The 18,006-nt window shown below is 49.9% G+C and overlaps 1 protein-coding gene across 1 annotated transcript; it reads left to right on the top strand.

Annotated features, from left to right (window-relative positions):
* The first annotated feature begins 2,878 nt into the window (after nt 1-2,878).
* On the top strand, nt 2,879-14,866 carry rspo1 (R-spondin 1). The gene is made up of 4 exons (XM_047032014.1): nt 2,879-3,741; nt 4,739-4,957; nt 11,710-11,741; nt 11,775-14,866. Exons 1-4 carry the CDS (start codon nt 3,456-3,458, stop codon nt 11,919-11,921), a joined length of 684 nt encoding a protein of 227 aa, XP_046887970.1. The 5' UTR covers nt 2,879-3,455; the 3' UTR covers nt 11,922-14,866.
* The last annotated feature ends 3,140 nt before the right edge of the window (nt 14,867-18,006 follow it).

Below are 18,006 nucleotides of genomic sequence, written 5' to 3'. Positions count from 1 at the left end.
CCTTAATGTGGGATTCATTTAGTTCTGGGGTTGTTCACGCTACACGTGCATGGCCTCAAATCACAAGGAGATTTCTCAGAATCAGGGAAGTGAAATTATGTCCATTTTGTTCTGCTCATTGAGGTATATAGCTGTCACATCCCTCTCCAGCCGCCCAGCTGACGAGCTGTAAGGAGATCAGTTGTATGCTAGGGTGATCTGACCTGACAGATGGACTGTGTTCCTGCAAGCCGCACCACAGCTCCTTACCAGAGGTAAACATTACCAGTGGATTGTTTTTATAGAGCAAATCAACATTTTGATTAAAGAGCACAGCATCTTGTAGTCATTATATTTCATTACAGCAGGAACTTTTTCGAGTTTTTCTTTTCGTGTTTTGCGTTGTTTTGTTTGCGTGTTTGGATGTTACGACATCCTTGTAATATCCATCAGATGGGCAGGGGTTTCCTAGGTGCCTCTCCCCTCCTGGCCTGGTCTCTATCCTGGCCTGGTCTCTATCCTGGCCTGGTCTCTCTCCATGCCTGGTCTCTCTCCATGCCTGGTCTCTCTCCTGGTCTGGTCTCTATCCTGGCCTGGTCTCTATCCTGGCCTGGTCTCTCTCCATGCCTGGTCTCTCTCCATGCCTGGTCTCTCTCTATACCTGGTCTCTCTCTTGGCCTGGTCTCTATCCTGGCCTGGTCTCTATCCTGGCCTGGTCTCTATCCTGGCCTGGTCTCTTTCCATGCCTGGTCTCTATCCTGGCCTGGTCTCTCTCCATGCCTGGTCTCTCTCCTGGTCTGGTCTCTATCCTGGCCTGGTCTCTCTCCATGCCTGGTCTCTCTCCATGCCTGGTCTCTCTCCTGGTCTGGTCTCTATCCTGGCCTGGTCTCTATCCTGGCCTGGTCTCTCTCTATACCTGGTCTCTCTCCATGCCTGGTCTCTCTCCTGGCCTGGTCTCTATCCTGGCCTGGTCTCTATCCTGGCCTGGTCTCTATCCTGGCCTGGTCTCTCTCCATGCCTGGTCTCTTTCCATGCCTGGTCTCTATCCTGGCCTGGTCTCTCTCCATGCCTGGTCTCTCTCCTGGTCTGGTCTCTATCCTGGCCTGGTCTCTATCCTGGCCTGGTCTCTCTCCATGCCTGGTCTCTCTCCATGCCTGGTCTCTCTCTATACCTGGTCTCTCTCCTGGCCTGGTCTCTATCCTGGCCTGGTCTCTATCCTGGCCTGGTCTCTTTCCATGCCTGGTCTCTATCCTGGCCTGGTCTCTCTCCATGCCTGGTCTCTCTCCTGGTCTGGTCTCTATCCTGGCCTGGTCTCTCTCCATGCCTGGTCTCTCTCCATGCCTGGTCTCTCTCCTGGTCTGGTCTCTATCCTGGCCTGGTCTCTATCCTGGCCTGGTCTCTCTCTATACCTGGTCTCTCTCCATGCCTGGTCTCTCTCCTGGCCTGGTCTCTATCCTGGCCTGGTCTCTATCCTGGCCTGGTCTCTATCCTGGCCTGGTCTCTCTCCATGCCTGGTCTCTTTCCATGCCTGGTCTCTATCCTGGCCTGGTCTCTCTCTATACCTGGTCTCTCTCCATGCCTGGTCTCTCTCCATGCCTGGTCTCTCTCCTGGCCTGGTCTCTCTCCTGGCCTGGTCTCTATCCTGGCCTGGTCTCTATTCTGGCCTGGTCTCTCTCTCTATACCTGGTCTCTCTCCATGCCTGGTCTCTCTCCTGGTCTGGTCTCTATCCTGGTCTGGTCTCTATCCTGGCCTGGTCTCTATCCTGGCCTGGTCTCTCTCTATACCTGGTCTCTCTCCATGCCTGGTCTCTCTCCATGCCTGGTCTCTCTCCTGGTGGCTTCTGAGCAGATAGCAGGAGTGGCCCACTGTGTTGGCCTCTACTCCGGCCTCTCTCCAGCCTCTCTCTCCAGCCTTCACTCTAACCTCTACTCTTTCTAGCTTCTGCTCTGGCCTCTACTCCGGGGTCTACTTTAGCCTCTTCTCTAGCCTCTACGCTGGTCTCGGACCTCTATGATCTACAGCTTCGTACTGAGTCAGTTTAGATACCATTTATTTACTCTGCCTCTCCCGGAATGTCTACTGTACAGAAGGCCTCTGCCTCCCTACTGGAAACCACATCCATCACATCTTTGTACAACGCTGCTTGTTTCAATAAAATTAGTCTGGAGACGTGTGGGCATCTACCCTCTATGTAACCTCTATGTAATCTCTCCTTAATCTCATCGTAATCTCAGGGATTGATTGAAGAAAAATGGTTAGTCTGTGTCTATAGATTGCACACAACAAAGTGTGAGAAGTCCTTGCCCTCCCCACCTTCCAGCCCCCCACCTTCCAGCCTCCACCTTCCAGCTCCCTCCACCTTCCAGCCCCCTCCACCTTCCAGCCCTCCACCTTCCAGCCTCCACCTTCCAGCCCCCCACCTTCCAGCCCCCACCTTCCAGCCCCCCACCTTCCAGCCCCCACCTTCCAGCCCCCCCCACCTTCCAGCCCCCTCCACCTTCCAGCCCTCTCCACCTTCCACCCCTCCACCTTCCAGCCCCCTCCACCTTCCAGCCCTCCACCTTCCAGCCCCCTCCACCTTCCAGCCCCCACCTTCCAGCCCCCACCTTCCAGCCCCCCACCTTCCAGCCCCCACCTTCCAGCCCCCTCCACCTTCCAGCCCCCTACACCTTCCAGCCCTCACCTTCCAGCCTCCACCTTCCAGCCCCCTCCACCTTCCAGCCCCCACCTTCCAGCCCCCACCTTCCAGCCCCCACCTTCCAGCCCCCCACCTTCCAGCCCCCTCCACCTTCCAGCCCCCTCCACCTTCCAGCCCTCCACCTTCCAGCCCTCCACCTTCCAGCCTCCACCTTCCAGCCCCCCCACCTTCCAGCCCCCCCACCTTCCAGCCCCCACCTTCCAGCCCCCACCTTCCAGGCCCCCACCAACAAAAATTGGATTTAAACTTTGGGGGGCACAATTACTTGGACATTTTCTCAAGAGCATTTCCCAGGGAACACACACCAATGTTTTGTAACACTTAATATATGTGTTAAATTTATGTTCAACTTAAAAAACGCTTAATATGTGTTTATAATCTGTACAAGTGCCTTCCTTGCATGCTATAAATATTGCAATGACTTAGTTATGTTTGCAGTGATATATTGAAGGGGACAAATGGACAAATTGTATTTTTCCTTCCCTCTTGGCCTGCACTCGTCCCAGCCCTCTCGCTGTATCGGATGAGGAAGATGCTGAGCTGGGCTTTTAAGAGATCAGTGTTATTCATGAAAACCCCCTGAGCACGCTATACCAATTTTTTATCACCAGTAAATCTCTCACAGGCGATAAAAATCTAGTAACATTCTTGTGCTCCCTGAGGGAAACTGGGTCCCAGCTCGGAGCAGTCCAGGGGCTATTCGTCCTCAGGGTGGATGGATGCTCACGATAAATATACTGCTTGTGTGAACTCAGGGACTACAAATTGTGCCTATAAATGTGTGTTGTTCCAGATACATGCCATGCTGCCTCTGAACACCATCACACACCAGGACTACGCCTCTCCTCCTTCATCTCTCTCCAAAACTCACGTCTGGTTTTTGTTGTCTTGTTTGTGTTCTTTCCTCTCTTCCTTCCAGAATGTAAAATAGAAAACTGTGAGGCGTGTTTCAATCGAAATTTTTGCACAAAATGTAAGGAGGGCTTGTATTCTCACAGAGGACGGTGCTTCCTTCACTGCCCCGAGGGACTGAGCACCACCAACGGAACCATGGAGTGTGTAGGTAAGTGACATGTCACCTCTCAGCTTTGACTCCTGACCCTGCCTACTAGAGGTGAACGCCAGTGTTTAAGTGGTGGCTGAAGATCTGACCTGTGACTCTGCCTGAGAGGATGGATAGAGGAAGGAGGGAGGATGGAAAGGATCGTGAAAGGAGAGAGGGGGAGGAGAGAGGGAGGGAGGAGAGAGAGAGGGGGAGAGGGAGGAGAGAGGGAGGGAGGAGAGAGGGGGAGAGGGAGGAGGGAGGGAGGAGGGAGGGAGGAGAGAGGGGGAGAGGGAGGAGAGGGGGAGGGAAGGAGGAGGGAGGAGAGAGGGGGAGAGGGAGGAGAGAGGGGGAGAGGGAGGAGAGAGAGGGGAAGAGGGAGGAGAGAGGGGGAGGGGGGAGGGGGAGAGGGAGGAGGGAGGAAAGAGGGGAAGAGGAAGGAGAGAGAGAGGGAGGGAGAGAGGGAGGAGAGAGAGAGTTTATGTCTTGTTTCTCTTGTTTCAACCATGGAGCTGAACTCTGGAGGGAGGCCTGCTGGCTGATGATGCCTTGTTAGTTTTCTTTAGAAAACGCCTCTGTCATAAGTAAACAAACAGTGTGCTGTGGTTATGGTGGTTGTGGTGGTGGTGGGGACAGTTGCTGACTCACCCTGCCTGCTCCAACCTTCCCCTGGCTGCTCTTCTCCCCGTGGCTACCCTCCCCCCCTCCCCCTCTATATCTGTATGTTCTGTTATCTATGTGTATGATCTATTATCCACCTGTGTCATCTAATATCCATCCATACATCCTGTATTATCTATTATCCCTCTGTATCTGTGAATAATCTTTCAACAGTAAACTACATTTATCTATCAACAGTAAACTATATCTATCTGTTAGTCTATTGACAGTAAAGTCTATCTCCATCTGTTAATCTGTCAACAGTAAAGTCTATTTCTATCTGTTAATCTGTCAACAGTAAATGATCTGTGTGTGTATTGACAGTAAAGTCCATATGTCCATCTGTCTCCACCTGCAGAGTGTGAGCAGGGAGAGTGGAGCGCGTGGGGGCCTTGTATGAAGAAGGAAAAAACCTGTGGCTTCAAGAAGGGCACCCAGAGCCGTGTGAGAGAGCAGGCCCAGACGCCCAGCCCAGAGCCCCCCTCCACGCCCTCCACGCCCTCCTCCCTGCAGCCCTGCTCCCCCCCTACGGAGACACGGAGGTGTGTCGTCCAGAGGACAGCCTGTGGGAAGGGAGGTGAGAACTGTCACACCCTCGTCACATGATACACTCTCCCTCGTCACATGATACACACTCCCTCGTCACATGACCCACGTCTCCCTCGTCACATGACCCACGTCTCCCTCGTCACATGACCCACGTCACCCTCATCACATGATACACTCTCCCTCGTCACATGACCCACGTCCCCCTCGTCACATGATACACTCTCCCTCGTCACATGACACACGTCCCCCTCGTCACATGATACACTCTCCCTCGTCACATGACCCACGTCCCCCTCGTCACATGATACACTCTCCCTCGTCACGTGACCCACGTCCCCCTCGTCACATGACCCACGTCACCCTCGTCACATGACCCACGTCACCCTTGTCACATGATACACTCTCCCTCGTCACATGACCCACGTCACCCTCGTCACATGACCCACGTCCCCCTCGTCACATGATACACTCTCCCTCGTCACATGACCCACGTACCCCTCGTCACATGATACACTCTCCCTCGTCACATGACCCACGTCCCCCTCGTCACATGACGCACGTCCCCCTCGTCACATGATACACTCTCCACACCCTCGTCACATGACCCACGTCCCCCTCGTCACATGATACACTCTCCCTCGTCACATGACCCACGTCCCCCTCGTCACATGATACACTCTCCCTCGTCACATGACCCACGTCCCCCTCGTCACATGATACACTCTCCACACCCTCGTCACATGACCCACGTCCCCTTCGTCACATGACCCACGTCACCCTCGTCACATGACCCACGTCCCCCTCGTCACATGACCCACGTCCCCCTCGTCACATGACCCACGTCACCCTCGTCACATGACCCACGTCACCCTCGTCACATGACCCACGTCACCCACAGCAGGATATGAACAGAGACAGGAAGTGGAAAGATGCAAAGTTCCTATGTTCAGTCAACATAGTTAGGAATTCTTAATTCTCCTCTGGACCAGGATTGAGTTGTTAAAATACTGGAATCTGGTCAGATACCCAGGACATAATGAGACTGAGGCAACTTCAGAGGGTTTACTTGTAGTCAGTTGGTTTAAAGGAACTTCAACATTTTCTGCCTTAGCAGTAAAAAAGACCTGTCAGAACTTTATGACCCGAGGCTGAGATTCAGAGCATATAGAGAACCTCACCACACACACACACACCACACACACACACACAGCAAGCTTCGAGGTATTACCTGCTAAAGGAACATTTTTATACCGCTAGTCAGGGTGTGGGAGTGGGATCGGTCGCTTGGCTCTGAGTTTTATCTCCCCATTAGCACAGTCTAAGTCCTCGCTCTAATCCATGATATTGTTTTATTGGGTTGTCTAATTAAAGTACATTTTCAACCAAAGTTGGAAGGCTTGACTTCTTTAACGGCCGTTGTAAACAAGCAATACTCCCAAACTTTATTAGAGAGAGGCACGCTTAACAGATCCCAGCCGGGATGGAGGGCTGAGGAACAGCCGGGCTGGAGGGCTGAGGAACAGCCGGGCTAGAGGGCTGAGGAACAGCCGGGCTGGAGGGCTGAGGAACAGCCGGGCTAGAGGGCTGAGGAACAGCCGGGCGGGAGGGCTGAGGAACAGCCGGACGGGAGGGCTGAGGAACAGCCGGGCTGGAGGGCTAAGGAACAGCCGGGCTAGAGGGCTGAGGAACAGCGTGTTGGGTAACTCCAGAGAACAGATCTAGTTCTTTCAGTATTTACAATACTGAACTAAGCAACAGATCATTTGAAACGCAAGGGTCACTCACTGTACAAAACCTAAGAAAGCTTCAAGGGTACAGAGTCCAATTTCTTTCCCAGAAATATTGATATGATATCTTTTGATATCTTTAGATATAATATATAGAGAGAGAAGCCCAAAGAAAAGGCTGGCTTGTGATTCTTTAGTGAAGTGGAGTGTGTGTGTGGGGGGGGTAAGGTTTGACATCTCTGTTTGAGAAATGAGACGCATATTTCCACTGCGTGACGCCTGCATGCTGGAAAGAATTTCCACCACGGATTCAGAAGAATAATTAACAGTGAAATATTATAAACTGGCCCATAAAAGTTCTTCACAGGCTGCCAGGACAGCATACTGAGTGCTGCTGGGTCACAGGGAGAGACGAGGGGCCGTATACAGCACGGCTGACACCACCAGCCTGGGGGGAGGGGGGGGGGGGGGGGGAGGGGGAGGGGGGAGGGGCGGGGGGGGGGAGGGGGGGTTGGTGAGAAGCGGGATTGAGACTCCCGAAATGAATCCTGATGTAGTTAGCTATCGGTCTGGATCGGGTTTTGAGAGATTCGATCTGTAAACTGGCTAGCTCCCCCGGCTCCCCGCTATTCCAAGACATGAAGCTGTTATGAAGACGGGAAAACGCTCTCCGGCCAAGGCGCACAGATAAACGGTGTTCTCTGGTGGATGAACTTCTGTGTGTTGTGTACCGTGTCATCCTCACTCTGGCATACCCCTTTGTTTTCACCGGCCTTTTCCTCTCCATGTGCTGCTTCAGCACGCTGCAAGCCCAGCAGCAGCAGCTGGAACGTTCACCCGGTAACTGCTGCAGAGAACACAGGGGGCAGTGCTTGTATAACCGCTGATTTACTGGTCTGCAGATCTCACGCATAGTGGAGATTTGGCCGCGCTCTGCCTTACTCCTTCCAGTGTCTTCACAAGCAGCTTTGCTCGACGTGTGATTGCTTATGTCAAGTGTCGGTGTTTGGGCTGGATAGAGTGAGAGCAATAAGAGGTCAGAGAGCACGTTGTCGTTAACTGAAATACTGTAAGAGTTATTGACACTGACCCCTGACATAACCGACCCTTGTTGCTCTGCTGTAGATAGACAGGCCCATGTTTAGTTGATTGGTCCTTTTCGTGAAGTCATTGTGGGCCTACAGCAATCGTCAGACCGTAGCAGACGGCTATGATATTAATAAAGACATCGACAACAGCACACACAGCACAACAACAAAGCACCTCAACGTCACTGACCTCAAAACATGACACCTACTTAGTTACACTACATTGCCTACTTTCTACTTGTGCTAATGGACTTTGGATAAAAGCGTCCGCTAAATACAACCCGATATTGAATCTAAACGTCGACACGACACTGAGGCTTCTCTGCGGATCTTAGAAACAGAAAGTCTCAAAAGCCCTTGGCTCCTCTCCACTCCTCTCCGCTCCTCTGGGTTCCTCTGGGCTCCTCTGGGCTCCTCTGGGCTCCTCTGGGTTCCTCTGGGTTCCTCTGGGCTCCTCTGGGTTCCTCTGGGCTCCTCTGGGCTCCTCTGGGTTCCTCTGGGTTCCTCTGGGTTCCTCTGGGCTCCTCTGGGCTCCTCTGGGTTCCTCTGGGTTCCTCTGGGCTCCTCTGGGCTCCCCTTTGGTTTTCCTTGGCCCTCTCCATGGGGTCTTTATGATTCTTAGTTTCCTCCTTGAACAACATTGTAAAATGTCGGCAGCCGTTCTCATCATTTTTTTGCACGAATGAGGCAGCCTTCAGGTGTCTATTGCCTTCACTCCCTGTGCGGCCGAAGTGTAACTGGATGTCGAACCAAACCTTGTTTAACAGGCTTCTGGGGTTAGATGGATGGAGTGCATCAGAGCCCTTAAGGATGGCCTGGTCCGCTGATGAAATCAGTGGGTGATGTGCTGACTCCCTTCCAGCCTTTTGCATTTGTTTGAGGACACCCTTGAAGACGTTGTTGGCAGCTGTAAATTCTGTGTCCTGCATCATATTCCACATTCGGCCGAGGCGGGATCATAAATGTAACGATCAAGCCCTGCCCGAAGTCCAGCGTAGCTGCTGATGCTGTAGCTACAGCTCTCCTTTGGTTGTTCTAATGGTTGCATAAAGTCCCGGAGTATTGCACCATATTCAGATTTTGTGATGGTTTTTAGATTGATCTGGATCTTCCGTTCACTTAGCCATGTTTTAAAACAGTTAACGACCCACAACGTTTGCTTCACTGTATTAGCTTCGTGTCGGCTCCTTTCTATTGAGACCAGATCTTCTGCGCTGAAGGAGACACACCTGGACACAGATGCGCTCTCCTCCTGCTTGAATGTAGGCCTATCTTGTTTCTCATCCTCAGACGATTCATAGATTAAATCAAACGTTATTTGGGAAAATCGATCTCCATATTTGTTTTCCGATAGGCGTACTACTCACTTTTTGGAATGATAAGAACTTTGAGTTAACGGTTATCGCTTAATTGTATCAACGCGCTATAGAATGTTTCATTGCGGAGTGATTTATGATCAGCTGTGAAAAGTCAGAGTTGGGATGTCCTGGGGTATTCCAACTCATGGAACATCTCTCGTCCAATAAGAAACAGCTAAATAATTCAATAGAACCCAATTGTAATAGTATATATACTCAGTCAGAGTCACTATTGTTGTTGGCCACAAAATCTCAGTGCCGACACTTTGAAATAAAAGACAGGGAAAGCAAAAACAGGCATTGCAAACATCACATCCAGCCAGCCAACTCCGTTTGGCGTAACAAGAGCAAGTGAAGCCCTGGTTGTAGCTTCGTCCTCGGTCACTGGCCTGCTGCTGGATTTGTAAATGGTGTTGGTCCCAATGGTCCGATATCCTTGACCCCGAGGCCGTAGCCATGGAGTCAACATGGCAGTCTGCTGGGGAGGGTTAGGGTCCCCCTCTGAAAACAGTTTACGTTTAGTCATGAATATGATGACAATTTTTATGATAATTGCGAGAGAGCTGCGTGGTTGCCTCTCATAGCTTAGCACATTTATTTTTTATTTTATGTCAATATATTGGTATATTGGGGGGGACATTTTGACCAGATTTGAATATTGGGGGGGATGTGTCCCCCTCAATATATATGATGATTACGGCCCTGCTTTATCCTCTTTTTGCTTCTTCCAGCGAACGCCTTGAGAACGTTCTTTTTTGTAAATCAATTACAGAATTTGGTTTAACTGCTGCCATTATCTGTATGAAAGTGATTTGTGTGATCGTCAGCTTGCAAGGTTTTGGCGGAGTGACGGTATTGCCTGCGGCCAAGAGCGTGAAGTTGAATGACAGGTGTTGAGATTCGAGAATCAATCAGATTGGATAAAACAACATCCTCAATATCCAATTCTGATTCGCCAGGGAAGCTCTGAGGAGAATCTTCAAGAAACCAAGAAACCAATTGAGACCAGCTTTAGGTCACATGCTTGCTGAAAGTTTGAGGACTTACAAAAGGTGTGTTCGACTTCATTCATGCCGGCGGGACCTATTCATTTATCCAGTGTCCTTCACCCATGGAACCGCATGAAACATCTTGTTTTTACATTACTGATTAAAACCAATTTTTAGTAAATGCTGAGGCGATTACTACCAGCCAGCACATCGTATGAGTAAACTATTTTATTTTTATATTATTTTTGTGTTAAAGCATAGATTTATTTTTCTGGAATTTTAATGGGGGCGGCGCCTAAGCGCCCTTTCTTAACGAGCCGCCACAACACAAGAAAGGCAAACGAGTTTGAACTACGTTGAGCTAGCTTTATGGAACCGAATGAACTAGAAATGGGTCCGACTAACTGACATAAGTCTGGCTTATTCGGTAAACTCGATTTATGGAACAGGCCTCTGGTGAACATACACACGTAGGCTCCAAAACAAGTGTCCCAAGTGTCGAAAACATGTGTCCCTGCAGTCCAACATCCAGCCAAGGCTTTCCAGCCCTCCCTCTGGTGTTGACTCTGTTGCCAGGGACACTGATTCTGGCAACACAACGTTCATAGTAAACATCTAGGAGTCTGGCTGCTCCTCATCAACCCTACGTAAACAGTCACTGTCTGCCACCTGACACTAACAGACGTTCCCTTTTAGCAGTCAGCCCTCCCATCCACCACTGCCATCATTAGCGCTCGGAAATGTTTATCTCATTTTGCTAGCGGTTTGGGTGCAATTAGCATCAAAGAGTGGCCCATGTAACTTGTTGGTGCTCACACAGAACAACATGCTTTCATGGACGGAGTTGGAACTAGCCATGTGAGGGGGGCTAAGACGTAGGTAGCCCTCTTCAACAGTGCGCTAAGACGTAGGTAGCCCTCTTCAACAGTGCGCTAAGACGTAGGTAGCCCTCTTCAACAGTGCGCTTGCTTCAGTCCAATCTCTGCTGAACAGGGTTTTTTTCCCTTCATCCAGCGTAGCCTACATGGAACGCTCTTCTAATGGCTGTTTGTTTTTAGAGAGCAATTACACACTTAGGATGAGTGACAAGCACTAGAGAAGCAGGAGCTAGGAGAGGAGGGGGTCGAGTTTACCTCAGTCAACTCCAGATGTTTACATGTGCTCTAATGTTCTGTCAGCCGCGGCATGTTTGGTTGCTAGGACTTGTCTGATTCAGGCTTTGTTGCCGATGCTGGATCTTTATTTTCCGGTCTGGAGTTACGGTCGATCAGGCTCTGCTGTGTGTCGGGGCTGCTTGTCGGCGCTGCCTGTCGGGGCTGCCTGTCGGCTGTGTGCTTCACTCTTAGTATTGAAAACAAGAAAGTTTAGATATGGTTTGTTAAAAGCCTCATAATAAGAGAATTCTGAGAAAAATATATTTTTAGGGCATTTTTTACTTTAATTGGATAGACAGGTAAATATAGGAAGATGGTCTGAGCTGGATTCAAACTCAGGCCTCCCAATAAGGGGAATTCTAATGACCACCACAATAATTACATTAATAATTGATAAAAACCCAGACGTTTGTCTCTGGACACGCTCACGTTGTGAAATCCTGTTTGTTGTTTCCCCCTCTCAGAGCGTAAGAAGAAAGGAGAGAGAAGTGGGGAGCAGAAGAAGAAAGGAGAGAGAAGTGGGGAGCAGAAGAAGAAAGAGAAGGAGCCTGGCGGCCGGAAGGAAGGGGGGCAGGGTGAGAGGGAGGGGGCAAGAGGAGGGGGCAAGAAGAAGAAGGGGCAACACCGGGTTACCACAGCGCCCAGCCTCACCACCAGACCCAGTCCTGTGACCTAGCCGGTCGCCGTGGGGGGGGGGGGGGGGGGGGGGGGCGCAGGGGAACCACGAGGAGACTAAACCCCACCTGCGGCAGCCTGCGCTGGACCCAGTCAGGCTGAGGAAGGAGGAGGGGTGATGCTGCTATGCATTCTGGGTGATGCTCTGAGAGAACTGGAGGATTGCTGCAATAAACGACCCAACGGAACTGTCCAAGGAGAACGGGAGGATGGAGGGAGGCGGAAGAAGACACGTCTGACCGGCAGAACGTGTTACGGCTGGACCTTCCTGAGGGGCAGTTTGGGGTCAGACGTTCTGCTAGGGGAGAACCGGGAGGTTCTACCGGGAGGTTCTACTGGGAGGGCTGAAAGGTACCAGGTCGACTGCTCTGAGTTTGACCCTTGACCTGCGAATGAACTCTGACCCTGTGGGTGACCCTGTGGGTGACACTGAAGAGGATCGATTCAAGATGGAAGCCTGATCATGATTCAGAGGCTTGTGTAATCCTTTAGAGCCCCTGGTCAGATTACATGTGGTTTGAATCCGTTTCATCCTGTTTTGTGTTCCCTGGCATTTGTGAGAGAAAGCAGAAGTCTTCTGGGAGAGACGTATTTGATGTAGAGAAAAGAAACAGTATTAAGATTTAGTATTCTCTATTTGTGTTCTATAATGGAACTCTAGAAAGGCACTGGAACGAGTGGTTGTGGTTGTAATGAAGGGAAAGAGTCTTCAAATCAATGTTTTTGTTTGTAGAGAACTGAGTCCAGAATGAAATCCAGAAAAGATGTAGGGGTGGATTTGTTGGAGCTCAGTTAAAGTCCTGACCCGATGTTCGACCAAAGTTACCCATTCGATAGCTTAACTGTTTCAAATGAAATACAGTCGTTATCTAATAGACAATCTTGTTCTGCCCACACAGCTGGGAATGAAGCATCTCTCTGTTGGTTTGTCATGTCTGCAGTTCCCACATTCTGATCACATATATGACTGTATTTGTGTTCGTGTGCGTGTGTGTATTGTACAGGTTTCTGCATGGAAAGCTTGATGTTGATCTTGTAAGCTCACATTCAGTTTGACTTCACAGATTGAAATATGAATAACATGAGCATAATATCATGATCTGGTGTTTATACTTGGGCCGAGGTATCAGTTTGTTAGAAGGAAATTTGAGAGGAACTTTATCAGATTCCACAATAAGGGCACAGTGACATACTGAGATTCAATAAGCAATAATCCTTAAACCTCTCATGATGTCGACCACACATACAACTGCTCAGTAATCGTTCATGTTTGCTACAGGGCCTGAAATGTTGCACACTTCCCGTTTGTAAGACACCATTTTATCAATCTAGATTAGAAAAATCAACGTCAATCATTTATACAAATAATGCTACGTCTGGTTTCAGCTACATGACAACCTCTCATACACGTCTGTCTGGTTCTGCACACAAGTCTGTTTGTTTCACACAACATATTATCCTTGAGAGAAGGTATACGCAACATATGCATTCATATTGTGGATTGTGATACTCAACTGATCAGTTCATCATCATTCATAATGATTATTAGTATCAGATTGTATTACTTCTGTGAAAGCTGAAATAAAACTCTGATGAAAACAACATTGAACAGCTCCTGTTGTTGATGATGTGAAGTCTCCCTCCAGTATTGTCACTAAACTTCAAATTCCTTCTGTCTGTGATTGTTGTGAGAACATCTACAGAGACTACATGCAACTGAAGAACTCTAACAAAAAGAGAAGGGCTTCTTCCTCCAAGGCAGTCCTGAATTACAGTACTGTGTATGTTTGTGAGTGAGTGAGTGTGTTTGTGAGTGTGTTTGTGTGTGTGAGTGTGTGTGAGTTTAGTGCGTGTGTGTGTGTTTAAATGTGTGTGAAGTGGTTGTGGGGAGGTGTTTGAAGAGAGTGGTTGTGAACATCTATCACTGCAAAGGTCCAAAAAAACAGAGACAGAAATAAAAGCAAATGGCGTGTCCCAGTGAGTGGGAGATGCCGACATGGACCTAACTGGAAAACACAAACAGACGTTTCTCATCGTACAGCAGACTGTAAATAACACCTTTCATCTTCCTGACAAAAAATTCTTAGACAGCGCTCTCCATCTCTTCTCCTCCCACCCTCTCCTACTTTCCCCTGTTAACCAGGCTGACTGGTAACCATGCTGACTGGTAACCAGGCTGACTGGTAACCAGGCTGACTGGTAACCAGGCTGATGGTAACCATGCTGACTGGTAACCAGGCTGACTGGTAACCAGGCTGACTGGTAACCATGCTGACTGGTAACCATGCTGACTGGTAACTGACTGGTAACCAGGCTGACTGTTAACCAGGCTGACTGGTAACCAGGCTGACCGTTAACCAGGCTGACTGGTAACCATGCTGACTGGTAACCAGGCTGACTGGTAACCAGGCTGACTGTTAACCAGGCTGACTGGTAACCATGCTGACTGGTAACCATGCTGACTGGTAACTGACTGGTAACCAGGCTGACTGGTAACCAGGCTGACTGGTAACCATGCTGACTGGTAACTGACTGGTAACCATGCTGACTGGTAACCATGCTGACTGGTAACTGACTGGTAACCATGCTGACTGGTAACCATGCTGACTAGTAACCAGACTGACTGAGGGAGAGCCACCCAGCACGATCATCGCTCTGGAACGTTTCATCATTTAGAAGAGGACAAAGTTGTGTTTGTGTGTCTAACCCTAACCCTAACCCTATCCAAACTTCGGGTACCTCATAAGAAGTTATGGCCCTGGTCTTAACACACTCGTCAAAATATAGATGATTGTGATTACTGAATCGTAAAAAAAAGCTAACGTCATATACTTTATAGGATCCTAACTCAGATGGTGTGAAGAACCACTCTGGATCCCAGACACTTTCCCGGTTGAATTCCAACAGCGTCCATTACACTTTTACCCCCACAGTGCATTACCCTACCCCTACAGTGCATTACCCTACCCCTACCCCCACAGTGCATTACCCTACCCCCACAGTGTATTACCCTACCCCTACCCCCACAGTGCATTACCCTACCCCCACAGTGCATTACACTACCCCCACAGTGTATTACCCTACCCCTACCCCCACAGTGCATTACCCTACCCCCACAGTGCATTACCCCTACCCCCACAGTGTATTACCCTACCCCTACCCCCACAGTGTATTACCCTACCCCTACCCCCACAGTGCATTACCCTACCCCCACAGTGTATTACCCTACCCCTACCCCCACAGTGCATTACCCTACCCCCACAGTGCATTACCCTACCCCTACCCCCACAGTGCATTACCCTACCCCTACCCCCACAGTGCATTACCCCTACCCCCACAGTGCATTACCCTACCCCTACCCCCACAGTGCATTACCCCTACCCCCACAGTGCATTACCCCTACCCCAACAGTGCATTACCCTACCCCTACCCCCACAGTGCATTACCCTACCCCCACAGTGCATTACCCCTACCCCCACAGTGTATTACCCTACCCCTACCCCCACAGTGCATTACCCTACCCCCACAGTGCATTACCCTAGCCCCACAGTGCATTACCCTACCCCCACAGTGTATTACCCTACCCCTACCCCCACAGTGCATTACCCTACCCCTACCCCCACAGTGCATTACACTACCCCTACCCCCACAGTGCATTACCCTACCCCCACAGTGCATTACCCTACCCCCACAGTGTATTACCCTACCCCTACCCCCACAGTGCATTACCCTACCCCTACCCCCACAGTGCATTACCCTACCCCCACAGTGCATTACCCTACCCCCACAGTGCATTACCCTACCCCCACAGTGCATTACCCTACCCCTACAGTGCATTACCCCTACCCCTACAGTGCATTACTCAATCAACATGCTCAGAATGTAGATGACGCCAAAACAGAACTGAATATGCACGGTGAACATTGAGGTTTCATTTGAAAGTCTTAACTGAGACTGTGCCTGAGCTTGGATGTGTTCTGTAAGAGGACAGAGAGGAGGGCACAGGGGATTTTCATTACTTTGCTTATGCTGCCTCCTATTGGTTATCATTATTATTGAGTTAGTATCACATTTGTTTTACAAAACATAATTGATGATTGTACATACAGCTCTGTCTCCTAAAGACCTGAGTGGATTGATCTGTTAAAAGGAAGAAGCTGGATGTTATGTCAAGCATGAACAGTACTGATAAAGTACTCCTTACATTAGCTTGTCCAAAGAAATTCCTCATAGACATGGAATGTGTGGCCCAAAGCAGTATCTGAACATAGACCATTAGGGTAAGCTACACATTTGGTTTGAGAGTGTGTTCATACTGTATCTTTAAATACCAAAGTAAGAGGCCTCTATTTGATATACATGCAATATAAGGCGTATACATATCGGTGAGTTACTTGATTTGGCATGAGGTTGGTTCAAGAAAAAGCTTTGATAAAAGTTGTTGTTGCTTCTGAGTGGGCAAGGGTTACATTTCTGTACTAGTCTACTTTTCACTGACGGGTAGTTCCAGTGTAGTTAAAGTTAATTTAATGTTGAGTAACTGGTAAAGCAGCTCACTTTCCAAGTAGCTTGCCCAACACTACTAATAAGTCAATCAGTTTGCTATCATTATGCTAGCGTTCAAGCAATTACAGTTTGTTAACCATTGGTCAGCTTTGATGAAAATGTTCTACATGTGTGAAAATGACAGCTGCTCACAGTTCGACCTTCTAGTTGGCTGCAGGCCTCCCCAGGTATGAGGTGTGACTGCCTGACAGCTGCTCCCAACAGGCTTATCCTGCCCCCTCCTCCTCCTGCCCCTCCCCCTCCTGCCCCTCTTCCTCCTCCCCCTCCTCCTCCAGCCCCCTCCTCCTCATCCTCCTCCCCCTGCCCCCTCCTCCTCCTCCCCCTCCTCCTCCTGCCCCTCCTCCCCCTCCTCCTCCCCCTCCTCCTCCTCCCCCTCCCCCTCCTCCTCCTGCCCCCTCCTCCCCCTTCTCCTCCTGCCCCTCCTCCTCCCCCTCCTCCTCCTGCCCCCTCCTGTCCCTCCTCCTCCTGTCCCCTCCTCCTCCTCCTCCTCCTGCCCCCTCCTCCTCCTGTGTGAAATATGAAACACCGCCATGGTGCCTTCTTGGGAAATGCCATATTGTCCCCTGGGTGCCAGGGAATCAATACAAGGAAGTTCAAGATACTCAGCTAGTGCTGGGTCCCTTGACTGCTCCCACCCCCTGTAGGTTAGAGTCCCCTCTCTCCCCTCTCCCCTCTCCCCTCTCCCCTCTCCCCTCTCCCCTCTCCCCCTCTCCCCTCTCCCCTCTCCCCCCCTCTCCCCTCTCCCCTCTCTCCCCTCCCTCGTTTATTGATGTAGGAGGGTGGAAGCTGAGAAGGAGAGAAACTGCAAATGTTTACTCTTCGACTGGTCCGCAAATGCCTTTGTAAGCAGAGATTTGTTAAAATGTTTGTTAACCGAGACTGTAGGTCGTTTTAACAAATTGAGGTGAAAAAGGGTTTGCTGACCTGTCAAAGAGTAAATATTTGGTTTCTTATATACTACAACAATACGTGGGAAGATCCCAAATCAAACATGGCAAATCTGGAGCAGACGCCATGTTGTCAGAGCAATCAGCTGCACTTGCACTGGTGACGTCACTACATCTCCAAGGCAACATATCAAACAACTCTGTGGAGTTTCAAAAAACGATTGTTTACCTCTGCGAACTTTCAGGAGGTATACAAACGGATTAGTTAACTTTTGAGAATGTCTCTGGACCAATAAGAACAGCGTATTGGTCTAATTATCACACTAGTATGTAAGAAACAGTGTTGTGAGAGTAGCAAGGTGATCTGGTGCAGACAGTACATTTAGCAGACGCTCTTATCCAGAGCGACTTACAGTAAGTACAGGGACATTCCCCCTGAGGCAAGCAGGGTGAAGTGCCTTGCCCAAGGACACAACGTCAGTTGGCACAGCCTGGAATCGAACCAGCGACTTTCTGATTACTAGCCCGATTCCCTACCGCTCAGCCATCTGACTCCGACTCCGACTGACGCTTATGGGTCAGAGTGAGCTCCACTCTCCCCTCCCTCCCCTCCCCCTTCAACCCCTCCCCAGG

The sequence above is a fragment of the Hypomesus transpacificus genome, chromosome 2 (genome assembly GCF_021917145.1).
Source record: "Hypomesus transpacificus isolate Combined female chromosome 2, fHypTra1, whole genome shotgun sequence".
Classification (NCBI taxonomy): domain Eukaryota; kingdom Metazoa; phylum Chordata; class Actinopteri; order Osmeriformes; family Osmeridae; genus Hypomesus; species Hypomesus transpacificus.
The sequence above is the reverse complement of the archived record's forward strand: the minus strand, read 5'-3'. Positions and strand labels throughout refer to the sequence as shown.